Genomic DNA, 26,993 nt, shown 5'->3' on the forward strand with positions numbered 1-26,993 from the left:
TGTTCTTTGTGCAGCGGCAATGCAAATCATAATCATACCCGCTCTTGTTACTTTTTATCTGTTCTATAGATGTGGAATTGAAAATGAGTCTTTGAGCTGGGCTTTCCCACAACACTCATCCCACCCACACACACGGACACTATCAAAATCTCTTTTCTTCTCGGCGAAGACTACTCACACAGTATATTCTTAGTGATGTTGTTTACCCTTCACGCCTGACATGACTCTAGAGTGGAGGTGGTACCGAGCTGTCCTTCTCCTGCGCATTACATGTTTCAAAAGACGGGCCTTGAAAGCAGTGCGAGCGAAAGCAGCACATACTCAATTATACAAGGATTTGATGGAGTTGAGTGTTCATGCGTGTGTCAGGTTTCAATGTAAACACTTGGTCCATTTAGTCTTGCACAGTTCCACAACGACTATGTTTCTCAAAGATGTACAAAATAAGTAGTAGCCTGGATGCATAGCACATAAAGTGCAGTGCTCTACACAAAGAACAGGGATTTCTGGGAAACATGGCTTGTGTGATAGCCTGACAACAGCAGTAAATATAGACTAGCTGCATTGCATCAATGGCAATGGTATGAAATTGATTATAAATTCAGAGCAGCTGTCCACTGTAACATTACAAATTGGTATTGCCAAGGAAACAAAATGTTTGTCAGCAAAGTCTATGGTTACCCTGTTAACGCTTCATCGATATACTGTACAAGATTACTCAATGGCCTCGAACACTCGTCTTTACCCCATTAGAGAGCTTATTTGGCCATTTTCAAAGTGAGGGGAGCCTCCACTTCCCCTGTGACAATAAATAAAACATCCATGAAGTCACAGTAAATAATGTAAACACACAGAGGGGAGATGGAACCTGTGCAGAAAGAGGAAATGGAGCGTTAAAAGGTGCCACATTTGTCAGGACTACCCTTGGGTTAAAATAATCCATCCCCACCTCCCTCTGTGTAGTGCACAAGAGCTCTGCAGCACATTGGGAACACGGCAAGAAAACACAGCTTAGCCATTGAACAACTGATTCTTGACGTCCATTTGTACCCAGAATCCAGTAATTAGTCTCAATAGAGTCAGTGTATTGTATGAGTTGTACAGTTTGTGTGTGTGTACATTTATTTATGCATATCTCAGTGTGTAATACAGTTTGTTATATATGTGTATATGAGTTTTGCAGTTTAAAGTGTCAGTTTAAACACTGTAAACTGGTTGAACTCTCTTATGTTTAATTAGATTTGAACACTAACGTGTGTAGTGATGATGAATGGGATCTCAAGGGCAGGCTAATCAATCAAATGTAGTCGAGGAGTCTTAAATGAAGCTGATAGTGTGTGTCTGTTTGTTTATTATGTGTGTAATCAGGGCGCAGTGGCTAATAAAACCTGTGGTAAATGTTTTACAGCAAACTTGCATCAACATGAAAAGTGAAGATGTTTCCGATGTATAATGTTTTTTATTTGTTATTTTAAGATTTGTTAATTGGTATTTTGTTGCATGGTGGGGGTTAATTAGACAAAGTTGAAATCACCTCGTCCCCTTTAAAGAGGCAGAAGAAGGTGGTTTTGTTTTTGACCTAATAGTTTTATAGTGGGTACATTAAGTAACCCAACCACCTGGTGTGAAATAATGATTCTCTGACTGAAGATCCAAACTGTGTAACCTCCTCGGCTGAGACACAGCCCCTGTCCTGAGTGTGGGTGTTAATAATTCTTAGAACAGGTGCTGCACCCCGAAGGCCCGGGGAAGTAAATGATTAGTGGCACTCCCCCAAGATGCATTGCTCCTCTGTATTAAAACCAAACTCTACCTTTTATTCCCTCCAGGGTTTATTAAGTGGGCCAGTTGCCATAGCAACGCTTTGGCAAGCTATTGCCAGGATAAGCCATAATGGGTCTCCTGACGCAGTTCACTCTGCTCCTGTGGAAGAACTTCACTCTGCGGAAGAGACAAAAGGTACACTTGTAGTCGCCAACCGCCTCTTTCAAATCAACATATATCTGCAAAAATTGGTCAGCGATGGAGGGAAAATGAGGACATGGTCCCAGGGTTGTGTTATCAAGGACAACTAAGTTATTCAAGGGAGGGAAAGTTAATATGGGGGATTTACCACCAAAATTGTCTCCTATAGAGGTGAGTCGCCTTTAATGCTCCCACTAGAGAACAAGAACAATCTTACCTTAATGCCGACCAATTCAAAGTGTCACCTTCAGTTTCTGGAGATGTATCTCCTCTGCACGTTATGTCACATTGTCTAACAAAGCCAGTCTTGGGCCTAATGGAAGGGGATGGGGAGTGATGAATGTTAAGTGCTTTGTTTGAAGGGCAAACACTTTCCTAGCTCTTCTTACAAAGTGTCACAACCTGTGTTCCACAAGGCCATCCAAAGTTGTCATGTCATTTCGGTTTAACAAATAGTTACTGATCAAGTTAAAAATAAATTAATTATACATTTTACAGTTAAATTATCTGTGAAGGTTTTAAAGGTTACATGAATTTGATGTGTTAACTGGCACGAGAGGTTGCATGTGAGCACCAGAATCTCTGACCAAAATAAAAGTGGCCCCTAAACACACAACAGAAACACAACTGAATATCGCCAGTGTACCAAAATGTCTGCACTTGCATTGTCATGATATGTTCCACAGCAGTTCTGGAAGTAAGCTGAATAGCGATAGAACATTTATATAAAAAAGAAACTTTAATACACTGGCCACCTAAACAATGAACAGAACAGCTCAGATCACAACACACAAAGGACACCACTACTCCACTGTATGTTTACGTAGAAAAGTTGAACTTCTCTCTTTACTTAAACTAAATGATAGTTGAACTATTGTAGGTGTAATTCAGCTGCTTACCTTCAATAACATTACACTTCAGAAGCCACTTCAAACCCTTTCAGAGCTTGACAACCTGCTGTTTTCAGTATAGCAGAGCACACATCAGCAGAAGTTTAGCTTTTCCCAGAGTAGGTAAATCTAACAATTAGTTAACTCTTAACCAGGAGATGGTTATAGGTGGTTTTAATTTATTGCTATCACGTAAAATTAGAGCAATATTTAAATATAAACCCATATTTTGGGAGTAAAGTCTTAATATTGCAAGAAAAAAGTCAGAATTTAAAAAGAATGATATTGAAATTCCACTCCTTCTGGATCAAATATCGTGATTACCAATCTCACACTTGAGAAATTATGAAACCCCTTGAAAAGCACTCAGTAATGAACAACTGACAGCCAATTAAGAGCCAAAAAATACACAATATTTCCTCTTTCATAAAAGAGGCAATTCCCTACTAGTCTGTTTGGTATTATCTTGCACAATCTCTTTAAAGACTTGATGCTTATGATAAAGTGGCACAAATGGACTTAAAGATGACATATTTTGTTGTTTTATATTATAATATATTACTTCTGAAGAAGCTCCACATCTTAGTGCAGACAATAGTCTGATATCCTGATTCTGAAATGACAGATACATTTAGACTTTTTTCTTGCAATATTCTGACTTTATTCTCCAAATCTCCATTTTCTTTTTTCTTCTTCTCGTTTGAGTGGCCCTGTCTTCAAAATGTTTTACTCTGCTGTTGAGTCTTTAGTCTATTTCCCTCTACAGGGCCACTTGTCTTTACCCTAGTTATTACTTCCTCATCTTCGTCAAACACACTCATCTACACGTTATCAGCCGGTGATGTATGGTGGGTATTATTGCCTCTGATGTCACCCACACTTACCAAGAGGTCACCTGCTGCATGAAGATTACAATTACGCCATATTTCACAACTGCATTTCAAGGGTCAGAAGAAGTTGTCAAGGTATCCAGAGTGCCTTATGAGTTATTTTTTTCTTCAGGCAGATATAACTGATACAAAGAGCTGCATTGTGTTCTTTGATTTATACCCTTGCAGTGATGATGGGAGTCACATCCACCCACTTGTTTTGTTAGGGGTTCAAGCACAGCAGTGTGCCCGTTGCCGGGGTAGAACAAAAGACAACTTCACAAAAAGAATCAGCTTTCATCAAAGTTCACACTTTCTTGAGATAAGTCAAGGCAAAGTCATTTACAATTTTTATAACTTTATATGTGGGAATTATTTCACTTGTTAATTTTATCCACTGGCAGAATGAAGAAGATGGTACACTTTGGTATCAGTAAGAAATATTCTCCTACTTTCAACCCAGTATGAGTTAGAGGACAGTGGTGGTTTTGTGCGTCGACAGTTGGATATTTGGCCAACGTCAACATGAAATATTGTTATTAGACAAAACCAGTGGGAGTTAGCAAGGACAATGGTGCTTGTGGAGGGCTTGTGGAGGTTAATGACCAATTATATGAATGCCTCACCAAGCATTTTAAGATTTTATAACAGGCATGAAACTGATTTTATGGTCCAGTATTTCATATAATTTCATAGGAGGGGATTATCTATTCACAAAGACGCTGGTGTCTCATGGCAAATGCCTGGGGAGCCAGACATTGAGAAAGTCCCCATGATCTCTGTGTTCCCCTGCCATGCCTTTTCTTTGGAATACATTATGATAATTCCCCCTCTCAGCAGAACTACATCCTCTGTGACATACGGACTGGATGGAATTAAGGGACTGAATTTGAAATTCAACCCGGGTTTGCTTTGAAATGTACTGTATGCATTTTCCTATTAACTTCTCCTCTGTAACTCACTGAGAAAATTTTACAACATGATTTACAATGTGACTATATACCCAACTGAATAACGCTGTTCAACCCCCTTCTCCTACCTATTTTACTGAAGGAACTTTAATTTAGATTTTGTGGTTTTCATGGTGCTGTGCCATAACTACCACCATATATCATAATTTTTCTTTCGTCACCTCTGCCTGCCATCCAGTATAATTATGAAGACAACAAACCCTGTACAGGTCTTTTCTTACTCGTTGGGCTAAAGTGTGTCACCGGATACAGTGTCTGAACACGTTACGGGAGCAGGAGATCGTCTGAATGGAGCTTTCCAGCTGATTCCTCTTAGCAGGTCACTCCACCAGAGTTGTTGAGAGGGATGAGCATGCAGGCAGGTCAACTGAGGTATGCAGAGAGGGTGAGTGAAGGGCTGGGGGGGGGTGTTTGGCGACGGAGTACCAAGGGATGCATAACAGCCTAGATGGTGGAGTGCGTGGGGTGAAGAGTCAAGGAAGGATGAACTGCAGCTTTGTAATATCTCACTGGAAAACATTCCCCCTGATGGATATTACTTCTTGCTGAAAACAGTTTGATTAACTTAACACTGTGGTTATAGAATAAAGCATAGGGGAGCTTGGTAAATATGGAAGCTTGATATAAAGTGTTTACATCACAATTCAAGCTTCATCCACCTACATGCTTATATTTTACCACTGTTCTAAAAGCAGTAAATTCAATGTTATTTGTATGTAGACATCCAGGTCAGAAACTATGACACATCTGTCCACTCTGGGATGACTGGGAAGTGATGAGGAGATAAATAATGTGGGATAGCTTCAGCTCATGGTGTCACAAGCACATGTTCCTCTCTCAGTCCTGTCAGTGCTCTCAGAATGATAGCAACACTTGGAATGCCCTCTCTATCTCTGTTTCTATCTTTCACTTCTTTATTTCTCTTACAAACAAATTGACTCGTCTGTCACGGTCTGACTTACCATCGGAAGCACTGTGAGAAATCCTGCTGCGTTTGTGGGCTGTCAAAACATCTGTAGACATCTGTCCTCAGCGGGCACAGGGAACTCCTCACACCTGATACTGAGCATGTTCACTGCACAGACACAACGATCACATGACGCTCAAGCAATGCAAATGATGGGAACCACAATGTGTCACGACGATGTATTTTACAACTGAACTATGAAAACTGCTCCACTTTTATCTGTGCAGGTGCGACTGGTCGTTGAACTGATATGGCCTCTGTTTCTCTTCTTAATACTGGTCTGGGTGCGGACCACCAATAAGCCAATTTACAAAAGCCAATGTAAGTGGAAGCCCAGTCATTTAAACATTCAGATCACAGTTTTTACTTCCAAGGACATGAAAATGTAAAAAATAATTCAGATCACGGCATCTATTTTTTTAGCACAACATTGAGTTTTCCCCCGTAGAAGAGTGGATGGATAAATATTCCTCTATTCCTTTAGGTCACTATCCAAATAAAGCCATGCCATCAGCCGGCATGCTGCCGTGGCTTCAAGGTATGATCTGCAACATCAACAACCCCTGTTTGAACTACCCGACGCCTGGGGAGACTCCAGGCCAAGTCAACAACTTCAACAACTCCATGTATGTGCTGGGATGTTCCCTTTTCCACCTTTAGGATGAACACAATCTGTTTTGTTTTCATATAACATCAAACACAGAACATTTACACATGATCTTTTTTTGTCTTTCAGAATATCTGGTGTGTTGATAGAGCTGCAAAGCCTCCTGGAGAACAGATCTATTCTCAGGAAGGCACAGTTGCTGGCAGACGACATCGACCAGTGGTCTTCAGTCCTGTCACAGTCGAACCCTGGGAACGGTAAGAGAATTTAAACATCAAATTCTTGATAGGAGCTTGTTTTAAGGTCACTATAGCCACTTTTCCACTGCTCAGAAAACCTCAAACCACAAAAATAATCAGCTTTCATCAGAGTTCACATACGGATTCAATCGACATTCACTCCTGGGTCAAATGACTCTGCAGGAGGCACAGGATTTTAACATTGCACCTGAGTCAATGTGCTACTTTGGCAAGACTCTGCATTCAGTTCATTTGTGACATCAAGCATGATGCACAAAAAAATACAGAAAGGCAAACTCTTCTACAGGTGTTGGGAAACATGTGAGTCACCTTTTTAGGTGGTTTTGCTTGCGTTTAAAACACCTGTGTGTACCCACTTACTTTGGTGTAAAATAGGAATAACAAACTAATTAAACCCAGCAGCTGGGTCAAAGTGTAGATTCTTTTTTTGATAAAATAAGTTAAATTTCTTCTTAGTAATTGTAACAATTGTTTTTTTATAGTAAATGCTCAGGCTTATTCTGTTTTGTCTTTGTTAAGTACTACTCTATCAAGGAAAGTATCCCCTTCACGCAGATGACAAGTTGGCGGATTTGTTATTCCCATTTATCCCTCAAAAACAATGGCGCGTGATTATTTATGATGCAATTTCCCATGCAGACTGACAGATCGTTTGTCTTGATAAGTTGCTGCTTTGCATTAGGCTCATTTAGCCTGATGATATTCAGATTTTCATACGGCACCTAATTTGCAAAAAGGCAGGGGGTGGGGTGCATTTGCATTTTGGGGTCGTGGGCTTGTAATATACAAGATTAAATCCATCAAAGATCTAAGCTTGGTCATAATTAATGGGATTCGCTATCTGAGGCGAGAGCACAAAAGGTCATTAACAAGAATGGGGAGTGAAGTACTATCAAAAGAGCAGGATGGCAAAGGTGATTGTGTTGTCCTCTTTGTTTTTACCGAGGGTTGATTAAAAGAGTCAGGTGGTCACTTCAATCAGAAAGGCAGCAGTGTTCAGACAGAGCTCAGAGCATGTTCTACCACCCTGTAATCTAACCCCGACCATCCCTCCTGACGCTCCTCCACTGATGAGGGGCATCATGGGTGCTTGGTAGGAATCATGTGGTGCTGTATAGAGTCTGAGCAGTAAATGAAATGGCATACTTCATTCCAGATAATATTGAATGATTGTTACATTTTAATATCATCGACCTCCAGAGCGGGCGAGCCCCTGACCCCCCGCCGTTGTAGACCTACGAATGCATTTAGACTTGTGCATGTGTCAGTTCCAGACCCACTCAGAGAAGGAAACTTGGCATTTAGTATTTTTATCGATATCATCTAACTTCAGCACTATTTGAAAGACAAATAAATACACTGGTGGTATAGCAGTGAACAGCTTTAAGAAGCTCTGTATATCTCCAAACAAAAGCTCTTCAGGTGAAGTATATATATATCGATTATTTTAATAAAGTTGGCAGCCTGGAGTTCTGTTCTCCTCGTCTTCTGCATAGGTCAAAAACGGTGGTTTCATGACTCGCGCATGCATATGTACAGAACGGTGGGGGCCCTCCAGCTCTGCAGGAGGATGTCTCATTTTTTCAGCAAACATTTATCGTAATTGAACCTTGAATAACCCGATTTAAATCATCTCCTTCTCTCATCCTGATAATTAACTGACTTCCATGTATTACACTTGCAAAAAAGGCATAATCTAATTAAATTGTGTAACTCCTTCAGCACATTGTGGATTCTCAGAAAGAAGAAAACACGTTTGAACAGAGATGTTATTCTAAACCAATGAGGGTGGAACAACGGATAGATGGTTTTACAAATCCTGACAATCTGTGGGCAGCTAATCAGGAGAAAACCACTGGCTAACAATCTGCTTCATGTAAAGCAACAAATGATCTCACTTTACACACTGATTCAGCTAAAGTGCACCACTCATACTTGTACCAGAGAACGATTTAATGGCTACTGTCATTTATAAAGCATTAAGTTAAGCTGAAATTTATCAGAGCATAATGCCACTCAAAGCAGCGTGAATAACCAAACCAAATCAGAACTCTGCCCTTTTGATTTTACATTTGTTCTATCACGTGGACACATGAAACAAAAAGGAACCTTTTTATCCATTTTAGATCTGTTTTTCAATAATGTGGCACTTTGTTTTAATCAATCCAGAGAAAATTATCCCCTGCCTCCTAAACTTGTCCCTTCACCAGCAGAATAAATCCCGTAGTGCTTTGCTGAGATCAGTCGTCAGCTGTTTTCAGACAGAAAATCTATCAGGAAAATTGGGTCCAGACTTTTTCCATATTCCATTTCATGTTCACAACAAAAGGAACATTTAGGTTAGCGGTGTCGCCCATGTAGAGCAGCAGGAGGCAGGACATGACGTATAAGGTTCTGCTGCATGAAGCACATGTTTTTGTTTACATGCAGCTCCTCTGGCAAATTTCAGGTACAATGTCTAGAGTTCAGTGCATGTCTGAAGCGAACTGCTGTCCTGTTTCTCACACATCCTTCATGGTTTGCACTGGTGTCTTTTAAAGCACTTGCATGTTTATGCATGTGCCCAGATTTGTGCAAAAATATCTAAAGCACAGACCTAAGAGGATTTATGTCCCAAGCTATGAGGATGAAACTGTTTTTACAATCAAAACATATCTTTGTTAGTATTCCAGCTGTCAGCACCACCCTGTTTAACATCAACTATAGTGCTGCTTAAATGTTTTTCCTTTCTCTGTCACTAGCAGTAAAGTAATGATTCCTCCTGCTCTCGTTAAAGCTCAACCGGTGACCCTAAAGAATGTTCTGCGAGACGATGAAACTTTCTCCACACACCTGAAAGAGAACTTGTCGGTCCCACCAGCAGTTGTTGAAAGCCTCTTAAATGCTACAATGAACCTCAACCCAGTGAGTATCATTTCAAAACCTTCAATCCCATCTACTTTAAAACATGATTTTCCAACTTCTGCCAATAAAGGAATTAAAAAGCTATCACAACTTTCTAGAGACTAAATGTGCTAAGAGTATTCCGACGTGAACATTTCAGAATAAAATGTCCTAGACCAGAGCTGCCTCTTCCACTCTTTATCTTGACAGTATGGGAATTTGAAGATCTCTACATTAGGTGATTTGGAATAAAAATAAATTGCAACAGCAACAAGAGATACAAGTATCTTCTCTCTCAAGTTAATATCTGAGGAGCTGCGAGAAGGGAATTATGTTTTACTGACTGATTGGCAAAGATGTTTAAATGTAGTGTGAGCTGATTAAAGCTGCCTGACTGGGAATGAGGCACTGTGATGGTTGCAGGAACTCCTGGTGCAAAGTGTCATATTTGTCCTGAAAGTAAAGGTGCCCTCTATACTGTTGTTCGCAAGCCATTATCTGTCCTCTGCCTGTGTATCCCATCATGCTCAGTGACACTGTGTACTGTCTGGTATGTCACAAATCAACTATATATACAACTGTGTGTGTGGGTGAAAATGTGTCTGTCTTTTCACTGTTGTGTTGTCTCACTGTGGTGTTTGTGTGTATGTTCAGAATGACATTATGTAGAAGAACATTATTCAAGAAAAATAAGGTTAAATTAGAGTAAAATGCTTTATATGTGATCTTGAAACTTAATTTAGAATAGATTATTAAATATGGTCCCATGCAAAGTGTGCGTGTTTGTCAACGTCTAATTAAACCGATGTTTCTCTTCCAGGCACTGGGCATCCCACGACCAGGCAACCTGAGGACGATCCTGTGCGAGGGGACCGGTCTGGATGAGTACGTCCAATTTAGCAGCCAAGCTGAGAAGGAGGCTTTTCAAAATGTCAGCTGCTCCCTCACTCAACAGCAGCTGATTAACACCCAGCAAGTGCTCCGGCAAAACCTGGATGTGAGGAAAATTCTGTCTGAGGTGAGCTTTTCACGCTGCCCCTCCACAATGTGAATAAGTCTCCGAACTTGGAGGAAATCGAAGCGAGTGGCTCTCAGTCTGGCCTCACTTAGACGGTATTAAAACTGTACATTTCAAAGATTTGTGGTAATTCAACAACCTCTGTTGCAACTAAGGAACAAACGTGGAAATAAATTACAATTACACTGAACTTATTGGTCATTTGGCTCATCCTCCCACTTCACACTGCAGAGTTGGTGTTTACCATCGCTCTCTCTTGGGTCCAGATGTGGTGAAGGCAAATTACCAGATTGTGAAAACTCACATAAAACAAATAGACGATGGACCGCAGCCCTCAATCGTACATCCAGCGATTTGAATTTTCACACAGTGACGCAACGAGTCACAGAGAAATATGAAGAGTTCTGAAGTCACAGATGGTGTCGAGCAGCAGAGAACAATGTTGGCCCTCCAGCTGGTTAACTGCCTGTGTGGCCATCGGAACTCAAATCATAATTTTGCAGCATCAGTGATACAGAAACATATATTTCCGTGTTGCACAGCTTTATATTTCCTTAATGCTGGTACTTCATGTTTGCAGATTATTATTTTTTTCCAAACTACCCACTAGCCTCTGTATGCACTCCAGCCAGGGATTATGTTTTCTACACATGCTGTCGTGGTTAAGTTTTGTACAATCATACTTTCTTGTATTTCCTCGACACCAAATTCAGCAGCTCTGCGCAGGTTTTTAAAACGCAGGTAAACCAGAAGATTGAATCCTTTCCCAGTTCCAGCTGAGGAAGTTTGCCTTTCTGTTTTTTCCCGCTGGTGTGTCATGTTCCACATCAACGCACTAAAAAACTCAATGCCGGTTGTGTCTCCTCACACTGCAGACAAAAAAATGTATGTTTGTGTTTATGGGTTGGACCAGTGGAAAAGGGGCTTAGGATGAAAAGCCAAATGGTTTGGCTGTGTTGCCCACCTATTGTGGCTGAAGTTGATGTTTAGGTCTAACATATAGTTCAGTGTGATTTCATGAACTTTACATGTGTAAATTAAATGCGACGGTGTTGAGGGTTTTTGTTTTTTCCTGTTTACTTCCTCTATTTGGCATTTTCTGTGTGGAACTGTGTGATACTTAGTTTTACCCCAAATTGAGAAATAAATAAAGAGAAGATAAGGATTATATTTAACACGGATATTCAATCAATTACATGCTTAAGGGTGAAACACACAGCTTTATGTTTTTATAAAGATTCCAGGCAAATGGTCTCTACTCTAACTCAGTAAATTGAAAGCAAAGACAATGATTTTTAGTGCCAGCCAATTAGATAACCACTTGAAAAGTTAAATGTCATGCTTGTCCGGTTCTGTGACGTAGAGAGATGAAGAAATATCTATATAAAGTTAAAGCTAGATAAATGCACTCACTTTTAAGGACAAATCTACCACTAAGACATGACAATGGATAAAGCTTTATTCCTGCACAATTATCTTGATGTTATTTACTCCTCTGATTTAAAGTGAGAAGTTATCGTATGTCCCATAGGATCTAAGCTTTCAAAACTGTCATGTGCACATCTGTTTTATTCTTTCTTTTTGAATTCTTTAAACTCTCAGTACCATTTGGGATTATGAAAGCATGCACTTTTCTTTGAGTTTATCGTAGAGAAAAATATATGGGACAGCAAATCCAATAAATAAATGATAAGGCAGAAGGTTCGTAGGAGAGAGCATCTGAACAATTTAAACCCACAGGCGTATTCAGACACAGAAAATAAAGAGAAAGCCCCCACACAAGATATGGTGAAAAAGCTCTGCAGCGCCTCAAGCAAATGGATGGAGAAAAAAAAAATACAAGCCTCCACACTTAAAGCTTGACATTGCTGAATGATTGCGATAACAACAGCATATAAAGAAAAGGACAAGGGAGGAAGTCAGGGTTTATCAGTGGAGTTGTGAGTGGCAGAGGATGATTAAGACATTGGTTCCTGTTCTTTTGGTTTCCTGAAAATAATTTAAGAACACAATTCTCCTGATTTCGCTGCAAAACAAAATGCTTTTGATTGATGTAAGAGAGGTTATGTTTTCAGCTTCGCTCGTTTGTTTGTTTGTTAATCAGGATTACCCCCAAAACTTCAGACCCCACCCATTTCCATGAAAGGAGTGGAAGATGACCCAAGTAAATACCAAGTACATTTTGCAGTAGATCTGAATAAATGATATAGGATTTTATTTTTTTACTTTCTTTGCAGCGTTTCCCACAGAACAACAGTAGTGCAGTGGTTTACTAGTAGTAGGGGGGCACATGCATTCTGCACTCTGATTCTGAGTGACGAGTGCACTGACTAAAGAGAAGTTCTGGCGTACTGCATTGAAGGGCATTTGTGGGTACATGAGCAACTGCAGCTGAAACTTTGAGATCTTACTGTTTGTGTGGACATTAACCACTTTATGGGTGATTGCAGTGTGTGTGTAACTATGACTGCAAACAACTATACAGTGTGTCAGTGGAGTAAAACACACAAGTTAGAGACTTCATATGTATGAGAAGTGAACACATTTTTCTTTGGTTCATTCAAAAACTGTGGGACAAAATAGAATATGGCAGGTCACCACAGTTTAGATAATTAATGGAAATCACTGCTTTGACAAGGGCATTAGCTTTGGAGGAGGTATCTGCTCTCTGAGGGCCCTTGTAGTTTTAGTCTGTCTTAAATAGAATAATCTTCGGTTCTCAATGGGTCAACTAATCTAAAATAATTTTTTGGGGGAAAACTTGTATCCAAAGAATAATGGCATGAAGAATCCAGGTCCAGGTCTTTATGTAAATGGTCTTGAGCCTTTAATGTACACCAACGCGTATCGGTGGTTTGAGGGACACCAGTAGTGTGTCACCTCTTTGTTTTAAATCTAAAAAAACGTAGTATGATAGTATCAGCTTACTTGGTAAAAATGTTTTAAAAAATTTAAAAAACAACCACTTGTGACATCCATGGCAAAGCGCTGTGGGGATTGAGTTTAACAAATGATGATGAGAAACTTTATTTATTTATTTTTTTTATGCCGTGGCTCACTTTACTTGCTCTCGTTCTAATGGGACAGAGTAACAACGCTGGAATCTCTCCCTCCATTGATCTCACTGGTGATTTTTCTCTGCGATGCCTCTGCTTTCTCACTCGGTCTCCTCTCCACGTCTGCCCTGAACACAAGTGGCCCTAAATTAATGTACTTGAGACTCCATCAGTTGCAGGGCCACTCCACACTATAGGCTTGAACTGGCTTCTATTTCTGAAAAGAGTTTTATTTTACAAATAATAATGCAGTGTCACCACACCACTCTTTACACTTCTCTTTACGCGGCTCTCAGCCCTCTGATCTACCCACTTGCTTACAGTTCAAAGCTTTGTAATATAATATGCTGAAAGACAATATGCCTGCTACTTAAACAGCCTATTCAACACTGGTTGAAACGATGTGTCATTTACTTTTGTAATTAATTGAAAATACCAAGGGTGATGGTGGGATACACAACAAAATCTCAAAACGTACATACACATACATATTTAAGGACTATGAAGGCACAGTTAAAATCTTTTACAACTTTTAAAATAGTTGAATATTTTATAGATTGCAAATAATCCTGTAAGCATTTGATCATTTTCTTTATTAAACTCTGGCTACAGTATTTTTGTACAAACCAACTGTTCATCCTGTCCTTTAGTTGCCCTCATCTTTAGGCCTGAATGCAGCAGATACCGTGAAACTGGTGGGGGAAACCACTCAAAACGCTTTACCGGTGATTGAGGAGGTTAGTGAAACGGCATCGGCCAGAAATCCATATTCATATTCTATAAATAAATGGCTATTTTGTTTATGTATATTTTATCAATCTAAATTCCTGACCTTTTCCCTGTGTTGTCTTCAGATGGCGAGGTTGCAGAGCTCCATGGTCTTTCAGGCTGCCGGTTCATTGAATTTCCAAGAAGACATGATTGGCAGTATCAATATGCTACTGTGTGGAAAGCAGCCTGACTTCAACTCCACCAATATGACCCTCAGCTTACGCTCACCTGGACAAATGGATAACAACAAGTCGATCTCCATTATGGGCAACAGTTCCGGTAAGTGCTGCAGAAAACTCATTTTTTGGAGCAAATCAGTCGCACAGTACTCATGTCTCAGTAATTTAACCACTGCGTGTGCCAGTGGAAGCCAGGAAATAGACAGGGTTCATTTTTTTTGTTATTTCTGAAAACACCAGTGTACAACACAGTATCACAGGACATGATGGAAATATGTTTGGTAAATATGGAGCCATTCGGAAATTGTAAGTCTTTATTTATTCCTTTTCCGTAAAAACCCTATCATTGCCAGGATCATGGGGTTTTGGAGCTGCTGAACACACAGGAAAGCATTTAAAACAGATTTAGTGCAATAAATAAAAAATGGTTCTTTTTCCTTCTGCATTTTGAATATTTTTTCTGTTGTAGAAGTTTGCATGTAGAAGAGATCCAATAACCCACTTTTTCATAAATTAGTGGTCAATGGTACAGTACAGCCAACTCTGCAACATGCAAAGGTTTGTGAGTATGACTACATCCAGGAACAGGCACCTGAGGCAAAGTGGACACCCATGCCATAGTTTGAGAGTAGCTTTGATTAGGATTACATTATCCACAGCTCTGACAGGGGCTGGCATCAATCCCAGCCAATCAAATCAGCTCCTCTCATTCCATTTAAAAGCTGTGCTCTCTCCACCCTGATTTCCTAATGGACAGGAGACTCCAGAGCAGCTCATCCCAAATGGAAACTGATGTTGTCTGAGTGGGGCAGAGTCGCCAGGCACACAAATGTATGGCAAAGGACAGATGCCTCTACAACACATTTCTGATGTTTTAAGTGGAGTTTTGTGCTGTTGAGAAAGGAATCCAATCATGTTAGCCATATCGCCAGCCATTTCCTCCATTGCTATACTGGTTTAACTGGCTTAAGTATGCTTCCAGTGGTTGAAATGAGGACTGATGTTCACTGAAGAACAGTTTTTTCTCTGCTGCATCTTTATTTCTACAGTAGGAAATGCTACTGATACCCAAAAAGTTTTCTTTTTGGGTATCAGTAGATTCACCCATATGATATTGGCATATGTTTAAATTAAGGTTAAAACCCTTTTATTAAATGTAGCTTTGTCATCACTGCCCATAATACAAATTAAACAATGGCTAATAATTTTTGTTTTCCCGTTGCGTGGTGGCCAAGATGAAACACAAGTTCTTCCTCAACAACAATACAAACAAATTGTTATAGCAGTCTTTTAAATTCAAGTTTGACATAGGCCAAAACTACAAACATGTCTATGTATAGGTCTACAGTTTCTACAGTAGGAAATGCTACTGATACCCAAAAAGTTTTCTTTTTGGGTATCAGTAGATTCACCCATATGATATTGTGCGGTATGGCATATGTTTAAATTAAGGTTAAAACCCTTTTATTAAATGTAGCTTTGTCATCACTGCCCATAATACAAATTAAACAATGGCTAATAATTTTTGTTTTCCCGTTGCGTGGTGGCCAAGATGAAACACAAGTTCTTCCTCAACAACAATACCAACAAATTGTTATAGCAGTCTTTTAAATTCAAGTTTGACATAGGCCAAAACTACAAACATGTCTATGTATATGGAAATCAAACAGCAACATAATCTGTCCAAATACAAACAAATTTGTGTAGAATAACTACAATTCCTAACTTTCCAAAATCAGGAGACAACATGGTCAAAATAAAAAAAAGGCTGAAAGAAAAGAAAATATATCCATCACAGACAAATGCACTGCAGTCACGACTATTATTTAATTTCAGTATACGGAAAATATATGATATGATATTTTAGTATCATATAAAAACAATAAGATATAATATAACCTAATTTAATCTTTTTTCAAAAAGGGAAGTGAAAAGAAAACTTCTGATGGGGGGGGCGACCTTTACAAAGCTGTATATAAATAAATTGACTTGGTCCAGTGCATCATTGTCTCTCATACTCCTGATTTAAACATGGTGCTGCCTGAGTGGCCTCCACAGCTGGAGCTAGAGTCGCTAGTTATGAAAGATGCTTTGAAAATCAGGACTTCTCCTCACACATTCAGTGTGATTGTAGGTTCTTATGGCTGCAAAACAGATTCAACTGCTAATATGAAACATCTTTTCAGCTCCCCCTGCCTCCCTGGCATTACTGCATTAGTGTGTGCGTTTGATGCATTAGTTATCTCTCGGTTGAGGACTTTTATATCACAGTAAAACAGACACTCTGTTCATATGAGTCAGTTCTGCAGCAGTCGTGTGGTTTTCCATGTTGTTTCTGTTGAAAGGTGTGGTACAAGCTGCAGCCCATGTCTGCATGTGTCAAAACAAAATGAAGGACTGGATATGACTGCTAAACTTGGAAAATATGTCAATTAATCAGTTAAAGGAAAGAAAAAAAAATCTTCTCCTGGAGCAATAAATTTGGCACACTGTTGCCGTAGGCCTGTTGGTCAAGGCCTGAGGCAAATCTGAAATAGTTAGGCATCACCAAACCACAGAATGATGCTTCACAAATGATTGAAGGCCATGTTTTCTGAATGAGCTGTATTGAAATTGTGTTTTTCCTGCCACAGTGTTCGGCAAAACCTTTCAGAGCTGACATGCAGGTCGGATTCGTGCAATCTGTGGCATCAACTTGAAAGGAAATTGCGTTATGACATGAACAAAGTGATGTTACTCTGGATTTTCTTATTAAGTCCTATTGAAGTTAGTGTTTCTGACTGAAATTACTTCTATACAGAGAGGCAGCAGCAGCATTTCAGGACTCGTGCTTGTAGATTATGTATTTATTATTTTACTTTCCTCTGTGGCATCATGGACAATCACACACCTGAGTATTAGAACTTGACCTGATCTTCATGTATGTGTCGGTCCTGTAAGATGAACAAAACTATAGGATTACTTAAGTGCACCTGCTTTATTTCCACATGGGGACATTTATTGAAAGCATATGAAGATTTCTGGTGTTGATTTACAAATTTAATAAGCCTGAAGTGTTTCTTTCAAGGTTTAGAGACTGAGAGTCAACCTTCTTTTATCATTTGTCTTACAAACTTCTCCCATATCAGCACATTCCCACCTCCATGTTTAAATGTTGTCAGCACTACAGTCAGATATGATCCCCGTCTGATCCAAACACATTTATTTTCATTTCACCTGACCTAAGAATGTGCCGCTTGTATTCATCATCTTTTCGTGCTTTTTTGTGAATGCTTGATTTTCAGTTTTGTGAGGAGTACGCTTCTTCTTCTCGGTTGTTTTCTAACCTTGTTCATGAACTTTGTCTTTATTGGAAATCAGACGTAATATATTAGAGTTGCAGTGGTCACTGCAGCAAAAGTACTCACTTTCATCTTTTAGGTTTTACTTTATAAACCCATATTTTTAATGTAGTCTATCTAACAAGTTTGCTTTTGAAGATCACATAATATAAGATAATCACATTAGATCAAATACACTACTTCAGCTTATAATATTACAAGTATTGCAATATTACACTTCTCTGTTGCGTAATACACATTTTCTCTACCTAAAGTTAATGGAATGTAGGTTTGGAATATATGGAAGTGTTTTGAAATGCTTTTTGAAGATGCATTTACATTTACATGATAGATATTTTGGACAGAATAAATAAATCATTCATACTGGTGCTGTGCTCAAAGAAAAAAAAACCCTGAGTCACGGTTTAAAAAAAAAAAGGAAGGAGTAAATGTTGTGGATGTGGAAGCTTTGAAAAACCACTGAATATGTTTGTTCCATAAAATCCTTGTGAAACTTTATGCAGCCTCATGCTCATTAGAGACCCTGTTTCCCTGTTTCATTAAATGCCAGTTCTTTGGAGGAAAGTGCACAGAATTAGCTTTTAATAAGACGCCTCTATTCCCCAGGAATAAAGTTATACTGTGAAGTGGAATTTCATGCTAGTGCCAGAACAAATTAGCGCAAACATTGTATCATCCATACAAAATAAGCACTAACGTCTCTGTTAGCATGCTAATGGTTGTTTTGGATTTTGCTGTGGCATTTAATTGTGTTCGTCTATGTACAGTTGAATTAATGTGCAATATGCAGTGTGCCTGCATAATGGCCAATTACAACTCCTTTGTAAGTGTAAAAGTACACTCAGAGGAATAGTAAAACTGCTACTACAAAGGCCAAGGCTGAGGTTGTGTTAACTGCTCAGTAATGTTCTCCTCCTAATTAATTGGCGACAACAAAGGGAAACTTCAGTATCATCCTTCAGAATAGTTTGGCTGATGACAGTAAACAGTCATTTTAACCTGGAACCTTTAAAACAAGGCTTACAAGGTTGACAAAGTCATATGCTTACATTGATGCATTTGATGATAAGTAGTATTTAGTCTCTAATGAATATGCTCCTAGCCTCCCATAAGAGTTTTCTGTTGCTATTTTTAAGAATATGTGCAATTTCAATGGAGTAGCTTTATTTTCCCTCTGCAGACAGAACTCTGTCTCAACGGTCATATTTTTCTTTTGATTTTCAAACTTAACTATCACTGCAGCAGCTTATTGTTGACTATATTTTTGAAACCAGTCGGAAAGTTCTCAGATGAATTTGTCAAAACGGATTTGTCTCTTTCATTATTCTCTTGTAACTGAGTAGGATTTTTCTCTGACTTTGCCCATAACTCATTCTGGTCATTTCAACACTTGTTCTGTCATCCTTGCCCACTGGTGCTGCTTAGAAAAATTAGTAAATGGTTTGTATTTCTAGTTTCAAGGGCATTGTCTTTAAAGGTACAGTGTGTAGAATTTAGTGATATCTAGTGTTGAAGTTGTATATTGCAGCTGAACACCCTTCACCTCACCCTCTCCTTCCAAACATGAAAAAGAACCTGTGGTAGCTTCAGTTGTCATAAAAACTCAAAAGGTGTTTAGTTTGTCCAGTCTGTAAAAAACATGGCGGCCTCCATAGAGAGGGTCCCCTTGATGTTAATATAAAGTATTTGAATGTAAAGGGCATTTTCTGGGGTAAACAAAACTACAATTCATACAATTTAGATGAAATAAACTAGTGAAAACATAATGAGAATTATTCTGCATTAAATTTCTGCCAATAGTTCCCTTTCACCTAAATCTTACACACTGGACCTTTAATATAAGCTAGAGCCAGTGAAGCTGTAACGAGTGTCTATTGTGGGGGTTGTTGGCAGCGAGAGTGGCCAGTCTTATATTATAGCTTATAATAACCATAATTAATTATAGATGATAAGTGCTTCTTCATACATCAGGTAGTTCGTTTTAAACTAGCATGTCATGTAAGTGCTGGGCACACGTGTCTTTGTTTCAATGTGTTCATGCTTGTCTGCCTCATATTGTGCATTGCTTGACATTCCTGAAATAAGAGTGATGCATATACCCCTCTTCCTGTGTGTGTGTGTGTACACGTGCATGTCCGCGCATGTGATTGTGTGTGTAACAGCGTGTGCAGCAGCAGCAGCAGCAGCATTTGCAGTGCGTCAATGCTGCCGTCTCTCTGTAGTGCAGAATTGAGCCCATCTCTAGGGTGCAGCTCAAATTGATTAAATTTGCCAGGTAGGTTGAGGGGCTGACTAGAGGCTCCAAGCAATTATTTGACTGTGGCTAAACCTGGTGTGAAGAACAGATTCTCTTGTTCTCTAATGCTGCCGTTTTGTATTAAAGTAAAGATCTGTTGTAAAGAAGAAGTATAGCTCACAGCTATGGAGAAACACACACACACACAATTAAGACCAAATATTGAAGTTCTCTTTATGACAGTCGTGTGGCCGTAAAGGAATGAACAACAATCAGATGTCTTTCCCTATGTGATTACACCCCCACCCTGAGCCTGGAATGTTGACATGAAGAGTGTTGTGTTCATGGATTCACACTGTTGTTGCCAGATTCTAATCTCAATCATCAGTTCAGGCTATTGTTCAGGAATCATCTGTCCTGTTCTCGTTAGTTTGTCCCCACTCAGATTTCGGTTCTTGGTTGAGAAGGTTGGAATCTGACATTGTCAGTACCCTTTGTCTCGAGGTTAGCCTTTCAAGATGTTTTTCTGCTCTCCACAGTTGTAAAGAGTGGTCGTCTGAGTTACCTTAGCCTTTCTGTGAGCTCCCACCGGTCCGGTCATCCTGCCCTGACCTCTCTCAACAACTCGCATCACTGGTTGTTTTTTGTTTTCGGCACATTTCGAGACTGTGGTGCGTGAGCATCCCAGGAGCTCAGCAGTTTCAGAAACGTTCAAACCAGCAGCCCGTCTGGCACCAACAATCAGGTCAAAGTCACTGAGATCACTTTTTCTATTTATGTTTTTCATGCATGCATGCTCAAGAAAACAAAAACTTTTAAGTGGCTGTGCATTCTAAGCCAAAGTGCACTTTTGTTCTTTTCATCTAGTTTCATTGGAAGGATTTCTGAGGCAATTGAAAGCATCTAGTATTTCTTAAGGAAAACCAAAGAAAAACCCTAAAAATTTTAAATATTTCCAAAATTGGCCTTGAATCATTTTGTTATCACTCCAGTTTATCTTGGCTCCTAATGTTCAGGCCTCCACATTGAGAACCTCTGTTTTAAAACATCAATACAATATCTCTTTTTATATTCAATGTCTCACACATGCTTGTTCTTATGGCACAATTTGGAGTCTCCTTGTTTCCGGAGGACAGCTAACAGTCTACTGAGCTGAAAGAATTCCTGTGATTCAGACGTTATGATTGCAGGAAGTCACATCTGTGCGGTCCGTGGTGGGAACAGCTGGCCAGACTCACACTAAGGTTGTGGCCATTAGCTCTCCACAAACAGACCTCCCAGGAGGATCTGGGAAAGATGGCCAGCAGGCAGAAAAGCTAACATTTAATTGCACTAAAAATGGCCGCTAAAATCTCCCCAATGGGAAAACTGGTTGTCCTGGTGAGATGAGGAGCTGAGGAGGTTTGAGGTCTTGACAGGGACAATTTAGAAAAAGGGACTTGAAAAGGTGCTGATGTCCTGACAGGCGTCTGGACAAAAAGGGCAGTTATCAACAGATCAGAAAGGCAGACGGACATATTGACTGGCAGACGAGACACCAACATGATCAATTGTCTGATGAAGTACCACACAGACAAAATCTAAACACAGGCTGTCTACCTGCTCCAGGTTCCATACCTTGCAGTGCAGGTCCTCATGTAGGGTATTCAGCGCTCTATCAACCTGGCAATATCCACGCTCGCAGACGAGTTAAAGTAGTAATGATTGTTCTGCTGCTGAGCATATTGACTTTTTTTTTCCATCTGCTCCATTGAAGCTTTTCCTTATTATTCAGGTCTCAGCTCAAGGTTTGTGTTTTCCTCTCTCTGTGTCTCTGAGCATTTTTAAGTAATTCCAACTTTTTGTAAAAACATCTTCTTTGCAACTTCTAGTCACTGATACAGAATAAAGAAGCAGTGACTGAGCCAGTGTCCTGCTTAACATTTGATAAAGATTTAGGAAGCACATTTGGGACGAGGGCCTAAACAATTTTTTGTGCAGCCCTGGACAAAGAATGGGGATCCAGAATTGTTTTTAGCACTTTCTCTAACATTGCATGATTTTATTTTCCATGAAATAAATCATGGATCCAGGTGAAATAAAAATTGACACGTATAAGGGACTGATATTTATTCTGATCGGGATCTAGCAGATGTAAGTGGTTCCATTGTTCGGTAGATTTTTAGGGCTACAGACCTGTAGTTGAGATAAAGTGAGTTTAAAAGGGAATCAACTGTTTCCATGTATCTTCAGTAGTTAAGAACCATGTCCAAACAAACATAACAGATTCGGTGCAGAATTAAACGGACTGTTGGGCATTGGCCTTTTTTCATTGGTTAAGTATTGATGATTTCATAAATGCAAATATTAATTAGCTGCCAGTCCTAATTTTAGACAAAGGTTATTTGATTTTCCATTTTCCTTTCTCAGTCTTCTCTCTAAGCATGCAAACTTGTGAAAATTGATCATTTAGATGTTTAACGAGGCATATTAGTATTGTGATATGTTTTTGTAAACGTTTCAAATTAATTAAAGCAATATGTCTGCTTTATTAATACACATTAAATTCAAAGGTTCAAAACTATGCTTAATGATTTTAATAAAGTCATATGTTAATTATTGCTCACTCTGGGGGTTGAGAAAAAGTATTTAGGGGGTTGTTACAGCTAAGAATTTTGAGCTCATGTGGAATATTTATCATGTTTGCTTCTTTGCTTCCTGCAAATTCAATGATTTTGCAGCTCAAAGAGGTTTCTCCTCTCTGCTCTCGTTCCATATGTGCACTGTGCACTCACAGATGCTGACTTATTTTCTTGCTTCCGCCATGACTTTCCCTGTCCTCTCCCCTCTCTTATTTTCTTATACAGATGCTTTTTGTCAGACCTTTGTCGACACCCTGGAGAGCACACCTGGTCTGCGCAACATTTGGAGCACGTTCAAGCCGTTATTACAAGGCAAAGTCCTCTACACACCCGACACACCTGCTGCTCGCCTCATGGTGAACAAAGTAAGTTTACAGAGGAAAATGCACAACGTTGACAAGCGGAATATGTGTCTAACTTGCATTTTTACTGAAAGCTACAAAGAAAATGGTTTGTTTAATTAAGAGATGAGTATGTGTATATATCTGAATCCTTTCATTACATTGCCAGCGTGAATGGGGCCTCCAGGGTAGGAGTGAATAACGCTGGATGTCACACAACGTTAATACCTGGGGAAGAAAAGAAAAATAACACAATAGTTCATCAGCAGGCCTGTTCAGAGAATGCAATAAAGTAATGCGTTATCATGACATGACATTTCTCTGTGATATTAGCATCAATGCGATCACTGCATGAGCAAAACAAACAATAGGCAGGGGGGCGAGGGTTTTGCATTTCGAATATATTATGAGTGTGAATAAATTCTGCTGACTTCACAGCAAGTGGCCCGATGTCTGGCGCAGGAGGCCCCTCCTCACACCAGACACAGTCGTATTGTTTACAAGTCAGTGTTCGGGGCTAAATAACCCCATTTACATTTGCTTTCATGGGGGGTGACAGTGTGACAATGTGATGAGTTCCTCCAGGGATTAGCTAGTGTGCAGATGTGAAGTACTGTCATGTCTGGAGTGGCTCAGAGCAAATAGGAATGGCTCAGGGAAAGGTGAGACGATTTATTAAATACCGTTTTCCTTTTTGTTTCAGGCAAATGGCACATTCAACGCCCTGGCTATGTTGAAGGAGCTGGCTGATTCGTGGGATGAGCTTGGGCCACGCGTCTGGGATTTCTTTCAAAATAGCTCTCAAGTGAATGCAATACGGGTATGACTCTACACCGAGATATAAAATGACCTGAATCACAGCAACGTTTTATTCAGAAACCTTTGTCTCACCCTTCATTTTTAATGTGACTTGTTTGTCAGAATTGTATTTAATTCTCTCATCTTTACAAGTTTCCATTATGAGTTATGTAGTTTGGCTTAATTTTAACATCAATTTTTGTTTCACATCAATCTCCACCGTACAAACTTCAAGGAATAGTCAGATGGTTTAGGAAATATTTTTATTTTCTTTCCTGCCTTACTTTCCTCAGTTAGATCAATGCCAGCCGTTATAAATACAAAGGTAAAGTCAGGAGACCATTAACTGAGCATAAAAAGGAAAACAGATTGCCTGACTCTTCCCTAAGATACAACCTGGTCCAACCAATTAACTGTAACATTAATTAGTCTTTCTTTTATTCACACAGAAAGTGCAAGTGTAAAATCAACCACACATGGTTGTACAAAGGGTTATGTGCTGGACCTCTTTTTTCTGGTTGCTTGCAATAACCTCTTGTAGCCTCTGCTAGTTGCCTGGCAACCCTACAGTGACACAAAGACTTCATCATTCTGAATGATTATTGCCATTTTTTTTCTTTTTATTCCTCCTTTTTTAATTTACATAGGCTGACCCCACCACATGAACTTGTTTTCTTTTCTTTATGTCTTTACTCGACGTGCTTGTTGCACACAGATGTAAAATTATTCTGCGTTTTCAAAGGTCCATTGAAAATCAATACAAAATGAAATAATGTCTTATAATATACACTGAGAATACACATTTCATGTATAACAATTTGTTGCACCTTCCTTTAGATATGGTAATTGGAGGGGGGAAGTAATTATGGATAAGTGCAGGATAATTTTCATCCTGGCAGAACGGATTATCTATAGAGGTAGAGGACATGGTCTCTCCCTGCCTCCTTTTCTCCCTCTCCTCGCCTTTTTCTGTATTTCCTTGACACTGACATTACTCCAGTGTCACTCCAAATGAGCTTATAGGCAGCTGGGGGGAAGCAGACATTGGGAGCTCCATATAGCCAGGGTATTCATTACCCTAGCCCTAACCTTTACACAAATGGGCCCGCAATCCTCCTTTGTCTTCATTTTCTCGCAGACCCACTCCTGTTCCCTCCACCTCTCGCTATGACGCTGGTGGCTTCTGAGGTTTGTCATCTTCGGAGGTCCTTGAAGGTCGCAGACACGTTTTACGTTGATGGACCAATTACCATCACCACCACCACCACTACATTTGATAGAGGAGAGAAGATTTAGGGTGCAGAGCTGAAGAGAAGGACAAGCTGTACTGTAGCACATTCCCAGAGATGGCGCTTACACAGTGTTTACATGTTAAAGTTGTAAACATCTTAAAACAGCTGTCATGGGGAATTTGCCACATGAATCTGATTTATTCTCTTCATAAAGGGATACATTAAATTTCTCCATGACAAACAGAATTCCATGTGACACATGACCAACAAGGTAAAATGGCATTTCTACAGCTCATTGGCTCAAATGCCACTGATCATTAGGCCACGTGAAATTCTAGTTGAATGGTGTCAAACACTGACGTAATTGCCAATGTCTACAAAAAAGTATCTCAACCTCTGAAGCAGATAGAGACATGAAATTTAAAAAAAAAACATTTGATAGCTCAAACATTTGGCTGTCATTTTAAATCATTGACTTTTACCTCATCTTTGTGTACAATTTTTAAAAGTAACAACGAAGCACAGATCCTCCCTTTTCTTTCTCCTCCTCAAACGTGTCTCTCACCGACCGAGTCTTGATCAGCAGGTCAGCAGGAACATATTGTTTTCTCCAGTGAAACTCTGCGTGCTTTCCCCACGCTGAGATCGTCAGCCATGTTTGAAATTCAGCTTTTTCAAGACTAAGAGTGCTAGAAAACAAAAATAAATTCCCATGATGCACTTCTCCTTTCCCATGATTATTTATTTGAATCATGTTACGACCTGAGCTCGTTGAGGGGACAGGTAGCACATTACACCAGAGTGGAATTGGCAGTTAAATTAAAGTTATTTATTTACAGAGTTCTTGCATAGAGTTCTTCAATGACCAGGCTGTATATCAGTCACATTTCTTGAAAACAATGAAATCATAGAATACAAAGTCTAAGTTGGTTAAAAGTTTTAGTCTGTTTTCCATCTCATGTCTTATTTTTTGATGGCTGGTGTCTTTATTTTAGCACCCACCAAAATGGATATGCTGATTCTTTTTTTTTAAAGGTCATACGCTGCATCGTGATTGCTTAATTTGACACTTTGTCCCAAGGTTAAGTAGAATCTCATCACACGTGTTGACACTGAAATGCCACTGAGCGCACTGTCCAGAATATATCTGTATCCCCACTCTGACTTTCACACTTTAAAGGTCCAAATCTGGATTGACGTGCAGCGCCCTTTCCTCTCCAAAAGTCACATAACACATGGTCCACACGCACATGCAAGTACACTGAACTGGAATGCAGACCAATTAGACTCTATTATAATATGGATATTATAGCAGTAAGGGTTCTGTTCAAATATTAGAAATCATATTGAATGAACTGATTTAAATAACGCATGATCTCAGTGGGTTTCACTTCTATCTCTTCTTTCTCTGTGTACGTGACAGGTAAATTATCAGTGTTATGCTTCATATTAGTTTATGTAGTAACACTGTCATTACAGGAGCAGTGTCAAATTATTACTGGGGTGTTAATTTCACAGCAGCATCCCGGAGCCTGAAGTACAACAGTGCCATCTATCTCAACCCTGCTAATTAATCCTGGGGAAAAAATAAATGTCAGCAGCAGCAAAGAGTGATGCTGACCTCCCACACTTGTTCCTCTATAATAAGACACCGGATTTAAACACGTTGGGACTTATTCATACTACACTCACACTGCACATTTCACCAGTAACTATAATTAAAACCCTCTTCCCCTCTAAATTAGGATCTGCTGGCGAACCCAGTGTTTGCTGCTGCCCTCAACCAGCGTCTCAGTGGCACAGGATGGACGGCCGAGCTGCTGGCCAACTTCCTGTACAATGGGCCCCCGGAGGATCGTCCACCTGGTATGCCGCTCACCGACTGGCGGGATGCTTACAACGCCACCACTCAGATCCTGAAGCTGCTCTCCAACTTCCTTGGCGTATGTGTTTATTATATTTTTTTATCTTTAAAAAAAAGTACTTAA

General features: G+C 39.6%; 1 protein-coding gene across 5 annotated transcripts in view; it reads left to right on the plus strand.

Moving 5' to 3' along the window:
* The window catches only part of LOC109634879 (phospholipid-transporting ATPase ABCA1), a 162,965-nt gene that overhangs the window by 26,410 nt on the left and 109,562 nt on the right, over positions 1 to 26,993 (plus strand). For all 5 annotated transcript variants that reach the window (XM_020095670.2, XM_020095672.2, XM_020095668.2 and 2 more), the window contains 11 exons: positions 1,830 to 1,959; positions 5,890 to 5,983; positions 6,147 to 6,288; positions 6,399 to 6,526; positions 9,306 to 9,433; positions 10,233 to 10,430; positions 14,137 to 14,223; positions 14,341 to 14,536; positions 22,860 to 22,999; positions 23,679 to 23,795; positions 26,751 to 26,948. In XM_020095670.2, the coding sequence (XP_019951229.2) occupies positions 1,894 to 1,959; positions 5,890 to 5,983; positions 6,147 to 6,288; positions 6,399 to 6,526; positions 9,306 to 9,433; positions 10,233 to 10,430; positions 14,137 to 14,223; positions 14,341 to 14,536; positions 22,860 to 22,999; positions 23,679 to 23,795; positions 26,751 to 26,948 (1,494 nt within the window). In that variant the 5' untranslated portion in view covers positions 1,830 to 1,893. The remainder of the gene's footprint in view (positions 1 to 1,829; positions 1,960 to 5,889; positions 5,984 to 6,146; positions 6,289 to 6,398; positions 6,527 to 9,305; positions 9,434 to 10,232; positions 10,431 to 14,136; positions 14,224 to 14,340; positions 14,537 to 22,859; positions 23,000 to 23,678; positions 23,796 to 26,750; positions 26,949 to 26,993) is intronic.

This window comes from Paralichthys olivaceus, chromosome 22 (genome assembly GCF_024713975.1).
Source record: "Paralichthys olivaceus isolate ysfri-2021 chromosome 22, ASM2471397v2, whole genome shotgun sequence".
Taxonomy (NCBI): domain Eukaryota; kingdom Metazoa; phylum Chordata; class Actinopteri; order Pleuronectiformes; family Paralichthyidae; genus Paralichthys; species Paralichthys olivaceus.